At 46.8% G+C, this 6,854-nt stretch overlaps 1 protein-coding gene across 1 annotated transcript in view; it reads right to left on the bottom strand.

Moving 5' to 3' along the window:
• LOC121854554 (cysteine-rich protein 1-like) overlaps positions 1-6,311 on the bottom strand; it is a 19,195-nt gene extending 12,884 nt beyond the window's left edge. Inside the window, exon 1 of the mRNA XM_042349233.1 lies at positions 6,154-6,311. Within this exon, the coding sequence (XP_042205167.1) occupies positions 6,154-6,193 (40 nt within the window). The 5' untranslated portion in view covers positions 6,194-6,311. The remainder of the gene's footprint in view (positions 1-6,153) is intronic.
• Between the last annotated feature and the right edge of the window lie 543 nt (positions 6,312-6,854).

Below are 6,854 nucleotides of genomic sequence, written 5' to 3'. Positions count from 1 at the left end.
CCCACACACCTCACCCCCCCCCTCATCCACACCTCCATCACCCACACACCCTCACCCCCCCATCCACACCTCCATCACCCACACACCCCTCACCCCCTCATCCACACCCATCATCCACACACCCCTCACCCCTCACCCACACCTCCATCACCCACACACCACCCTCACCCACACCTCCATCACCCACACACCCACACCCCCTCACCCACACACCTCCATCATCCACACACCACCCCCTCACCCACACCTCCATCACCCACACCCTCACCCCCTCACCCACACCTCCATCACCCACACACCACACCCCCTCACCCACACCTCCATCATCCACATCTGAGTAAAACCCGAGTCTGCTGCTGTCAAGCTCTTCTCTCTCTCTCTCTCTCTCTCTCCTAATTTGCCTTCAATAACAGACGTGTTGTTGAATAAGGAGACTTGTCCTAATGATGCATTGTTGTGGGCTGACGTAACCGGCTGTTTAGGTTAGGGTGGGTGGGTGGGTTAGGTTAGGGTCAGGCTTGGGTGGGTTAGGATGGTGGTCAGGCTTGGGTGGGTTGAGTTAGGTTTGATTTGGTTGGATGAGCTAGGTTAGGATGGGTTAGGGTTAAGGTGGGTTGGGTTTGTTAAGGTGGGTTGGGTTAAGGTGGGTTGGTAAGGTGGGTTAGGTTAAGGTGGGTGGGTTAAGGTGGGTTGGGTTAGGTTAGGATGAGCTAGGTTAGGATGGGTTAGGTTAAGGTGGGTTGGGTTTGGTTAAGGTGGGTTGGGTTAAGGATGGGTTAGGTTATGTGGGTTGAGGGTTTGCTAAGGTTGGTTGGGTTAGGTTAAGGTGGTTGGGTTTTAGGTTAGGTTAGGGATGGGTTATCTGCAGAATCCTAACAGCCGTCAACAAGAGGATGACGACTGACTGCTGCAACATCACGCAGTTGTTGATGTTTGTGAAATTGCAACATTGCCGCTGGTCATCTCTTGCCCCGGCTCCTGTTGGGGGTGAGGGAGGGGGGTGGGTGGTGAGGGGCGGGTGGTGGTGAGGGGAGGAGGATGGGCGGGTGGTGGTGAGGGGAGAAGTGAGGGGCGGGTGGGGGGGGGAGGGTGGTGAGGGGAGGGTGAGGCGGGTGGTGGGGAGAAGTGAGGGGTGGGTGGTGGTGAGGAGGAGGAGGAGGGGCGGGTGGTGAGGGGAGGAGTGAGGGGCGTGGTGAGGGGAGGTGAGGGGCGGTGGTGAGGGGAGGGTGAGGGGGGCGGTGGTGAGGGAGGAGGAGGGTAATGTAGAGAAACGGAAGACAAATGTTTATAAATAGACCGCCATTTGTGTCTATTAATTCTTCACTATTCCTCTATCGTGACCTCTCCTCTATCGTGACCCTCCTCTATCGTGACCTCTCCTCTATCGTGACTCCTCCTCTATCGTGACCTCTCCTCTATCGTGACCTCTCCTCTATCGTGACCTCTCTCTTATCGTGACCTCCTCTATCGACCTCCCATCGTGACCCTACTCTATCGTGACCTCTCCTCTATCGTGACCTCTCCTCTATCGTGACCTCTATCGTGACCTCTCCCACGTGACCTTCCTCTATCGTGACCTCTCTCCTCTATCGTGACCTCTCCTCTATCGTGACCTCTACTCATCGTGACCTCCTATCGTGACCTCTCCTCTATCGTGACTCTATCATCGTGACCTCTCCTCTATCGTGACCTCTCCTCTATCGTGACCTCTACTTATCGTGACCTCTACTCTATCGTAACCTCTCCTCTATCGTGACCTCTCCTCTATCGTGACCTCTCCTCTATCGTGACCTCTCCTCTATCGTGACCCTCCTATCGTGACCTCTCCTCTATCGTAGACCTCTACTCTATCGTGACCCTCCTCTATCGTGACCTCCTCTATCGTAACTCTACTCTATGTGACCTCTCCTCTATCGTGACCTCTCCTCATCGTGACCTCTACTCTATCGTGACCTCTACTCTATCGTAACCTCTCCTCTATCGTGACTCTACTCTATCGTGACCTCTACCCATCGTAACCTCTCCTCTATCGTAACCTCTCTCCTCTATCGTGACCTCTACTTATCGTAACCTCTCCTCTATCGTGACCTCTCCCCCATCGTAACCTCCCCATCGTAACCTCTCCCCCATCGTAACCTCCCCATCGTAACCTCTCCCCCATCGTAACCTCTCCCCATCGTAACCTCTCCATCATAACCTCTCCCCCATCGTAACCTCTCCCCCATCGTAACCTCTCCCCATCGTAACCTCTCCCCCATCGTAACCTCTCCCCATCGTAACCTCTCCCATCATAATCCCTCCTCCCATCGTAACCTCTCCCCCATCGTAACCTCTCCCCCATCGTAACCTCTCCCCATCGTAACCTCTCCCCCATCGTAACCTCTCCCCCATCGTAACCTCTCCCCCATCGTAACCTCTCCCCATCGTAACCTCTCCCCATCGTAACCTCTCTCCCCCATCGTAACCTCTCCCCATCGTAACCTCTCCCCCATCAAATCCCTCTCCCCATCGTAATCTTCTCCCCATCGTAACCTCTCCCCCATCGTAACCTCTCCCCCATCGTAACCTCCCTCTATCGTAACCTCTCCCCATCAACCTCTCCCCATCGTAACCTCTCCCCAATCGTAACCTCTCCCCCATCGTGACCTCTCCTCTATCGTAACCTCTCCTCATCGTAACTTCCTCTATTAATTATTCTCCTATATTCAATTATATATTACACCTGTACTGTGGTATATTTCATCAACATTGACCACACCGACCACACAACATCAGCTGACCTTGTAAACAAACGTGACTCGACGTATTTTGGTATTTACATAACGATTCTAGGGATAATGTCTTTAGAAAAGTAAAGGTTAAATAACAAATGTTGATTTACCAAGGTTCATACGACGTTAAATACATAGTGTGTGTGTGTGTGTGTGTGTGTGTGTGTGTGTGTGTGTGTGTGTGTGTGTGTGTGTGTGTGTGTGTGTGTGTGTATGTGTGTGTGTGTGTGTGTGTGTGTGTGTGTTTTAACTGGTTTAATTTAGGATAGTTTGTACTGAGAATCTGCCTTAACTAAATACTGTATGTTCACTTAGCAACAGTTAGGAGACTAAATGACTTAACTTCTGGAACCTCTGATAGACAGTGTGTGTGTGTGTGTGTGTGTGTGTGTGTGTGTGTGTGTGTGTTGGAAAATGAGGGATAAAGAGGGTGTGTGTTAGAAAGTCAGAGAGAGAGAGAGAGAGAGAGAGAGATTTAATTAGTTCCCATGGATTTTCACACACCAATAAAGATAAAAGAAACCTTATCTCGACTCTCTCAAAATGTGTGTGTGTGTGTGTGTGTGTGTGTGTGTGTGTGTGTGTGTGTGTGTGTGTGTGTGTGTGTGTGTGTGTGAGTACTGCGTGTATACATATGTCCTTCATCAATGTGTATGTATAAATATGTGTAAATACGTATAAATGTGTAAATACTTCTAAATATGTGTAAATACGTCTAAATATGTGTAAATATGTGTAAATACGCCCCTATCCATGTAATAATAGTCCCCGGTTGATATTGAACTAATATACCAGACCTTATCCCTTATCAGTGTCACTCTTATCTTCCACCCGATTCATATCAGTGATGCTCGATTTTCGTCACAAGATTTGATGTGTAGGTGGAGAGGGTTCCTTACTTATAGCTGTTTTGTAAGTGAGGTGTTGTTTATAAGTAGGGCTTGGTAGGATGGGTCATGTTGTTTATCACTATACGTTACTTAAATAAGTGTACGGGTGTGTGTTTCTCTCATTACCATATTTAATATTTGTACTATACTATTACCACTACTACACTTTATGCTACTACTACTACGACTACTACGACTACTACGACACTTAACACCTGTCTTCCTCCTCCTACTACTACTAACCCCACCACACTTTTACACTACTACTACTATTACTACTACTATTACTACTACACATTACCACCACTACACTACTACTACTATTACTACTATTCTAAATGAAGGTCACCCATCAACTCGCCTCACCTGTGTACAGATAAATTACAGGTGCGTGCCTCACACCTGTACCGTCATCAGCGTACACCTGCATACACTTTACTGCTGTAATCCACACACACACACACACACACACACATACATACATATATATATATTCCTTAACCTTTGTACTATAGGTTAAGTTAGTCCTGAGGAAACTTAACCTAATTTTAACCAATTTAATTTAGTTTAACCTAATTTAACATAAACATTAAGGCCTACGACTGGGGTCTATTAATAAAATTTAACACCTAAACCTAACCTGAATCACCTTAACCTAACCTAACCAAACCTAACCTAACCAATCCTAACCTAATGAAAAAAAATACATTACTTTACTAAATTCAAAGATGCATTACTTAAATATTTCACTTTTTATTAAACTTTCAAATAACTTATATTCATCACTTAAGTAATTCCAAAAAGTTTACTTTAATCAAATTTTTCTGTAATGTCTAAGTATTTTTTGTTAAGTATTTTTATTTATGTAATGGTGACTAATGTGTGTTAAGTGTAAAGTTAACAAGAGTTGAGATCTGTCAGCTTTGGAGAAACCCACAAGTTATCTTATGTGTTTCCGTTGATGTCACAGCAACCTTTATATACTGATAATGAATATGATGTATTTCTCTGTCCTGCGTGGCAGTGAGAAGTGATACCACCCTCAGTGTCAAGACCTGACTGAATTACTCACAATAGGCAATCTGTACCCCAAGCTTTGTCAATAAATTTGTTAAACTAAAAACCACACACACACACACACACACACACACACACACACACACACACACACACACACACACACACACACACACACACACACTACATCCTTGACCACCGAAGGTGTCAAGACGTACCTGGCGCTCCTGAGCAGCCAGGTCAACTTTTGTGTTGGCCCATACCAACTCCCTCCCTGAACCCTCCCCACCGGAATATCAACAAGTTCCCGCCAGAAGTTACTATTTCATTTAGGAAAGAAATGGAACCAGTGTTAAACAGAGGTGAACAGTGGTGAACAGTGCTTAAGTCAGTGAGAACAACTCAACAGTAACAGTAGTACCCAAGTTGACTCCACACAGTGAGGTCCCAGGTACCCAGTGATAACGGCCCGTGAGACCCAACCACCAGCGATGTGTTAATCCGTCTACGATAGGAGGGCCTGGAACCACACCTCACTATATAACACCATCTGTGAGGGAATTATCACCACGAGCCCTCATAACACCATATGTGAAGGAGTTACTACACCACGAGGCCCCCTATAACACCATCTGTGAGGGAATTACTACACCACGTGAGGCCCTCATAACACCATCTGTGAGGGAATTACTACACCACGTGAGGCCCCTCATAACACCATCTGTGAGGGAATTACTACACCACGTGAGGCCCCTCATAACACCATCTGTGAGGGAATTACTACACCACGTGAGGCCCCTCATAACACCATCTGTGAGGGAATTATCACCACCGTGAGGCCCTCATAACACCATCTGTGAGGGAATTACCTAAAGTGAGGCTCTCATAACACCATCTGTGAGGGAATTACTACACTACTGAGGCCCTCATAACACCATCTGTGAGGGAACTACTACACTACGTAGTCCCTCCTAACACCATCTGGGAGGGTTACACACTACGTTTTTGCTGTTCAACACCTATATTAATCTGTATGTTCACTGTATGTTCCTTTACCTTTCTCTAATGAAGGCTTTTGTTAAACCACCAATGTATGTAATAAGTCATTTATGTCCAAGTATATTTTCAGCCTTCGGGCTGAGAACTTTTTCAATAAACCTAATTATTATTATTATTACACACACACACACACACACACACACACACACACACACACACACACACATACACATACACACACACACACACACACATCTGGTAACAAACAGGCTGTGATAGCGACCAAAAACACATTATATAAACAATTAATTTACAAACTTCACTATTTTGTTCAGTTTGACGAATTAGATAGGAATTAAAATGCTGGTAACTCTCTCTCTCTCACCCAGGAAAAACACACACACGACAGCCATATTCACATCACCTCAAACATACACTATATCACCTTATTTATACAACATAGGGGAATTACTCACCAAAATACACCGGTTTGTCACACTTTGGGCAGTTGGGCATCTTGGTAAGAGTGTTTTGGGACGCGGGCACAAAGTGACGTCTATTCAACGCAGCGTTCAGGGGGCCAATGAGGAACGAGTCCCGAGCTCTCTCACAGGCTCACACCTCGACACGGCGCCTCCATGCCAGCTTGTGTTGATAAGGTGATGTTACCAGAGGTCACCAGATTCAATATTTTTTGGGGGGAGATTTGGGGATTTTTTCATTATTTTTATATTTTTTTATTTACAGATTTCAGAGTATGGTCAAAATATGGGAGCCTCTGTTTGAGTTTATTTCTAAGCCTCTATCCCAACCCCCCAGCCTCTATCCCAACCCCCAGTTTCTATCACAACCCCCAGTTTCTATCACAACCCCCCAGTCTCTTATCCCAACCCCCAGCCTCTCCCAACCCCCAGTTTCTATCCCAACCCCAGCCCCATCCCCCAGTTTCTATCCCCCCCAGTCTATCCCAACCCCAGTCCCAACCCCCAGCCCCAGTCTATCCCAACCCCCCAGTTTCTATCCCAACCCCCAATCCCAACCCCCAGCCTCTATCCCAACCAATCCCAACCCCCAGCCTCTCCCAACCCCACTCCCAACCCCAGCCCCCAAGTCTCTATCCCAACCCCCCAGCCTCTATCCCAACCCCCAGCCTCTATCCCAACCCCCAGTTTCTATC

The sequence above is a fragment of the Homarus americanus genome, unplaced genomic scaffold (assembly GCF_018991925.1).
Source record: "Homarus americanus isolate GMGI-L3 unplaced genomic scaffold, GMGI_Hamer_2.0 scaffold14586, whole genome shotgun sequence".
NCBI classification, from domain to species: domain Eukaryota; kingdom Metazoa; phylum Arthropoda; class Malacostraca; order Decapoda; family Nephropidae; genus Homarus; species Homarus americanus.
This window is presented reverse-complemented; position numbering and strand designations above follow the sequence as displayed.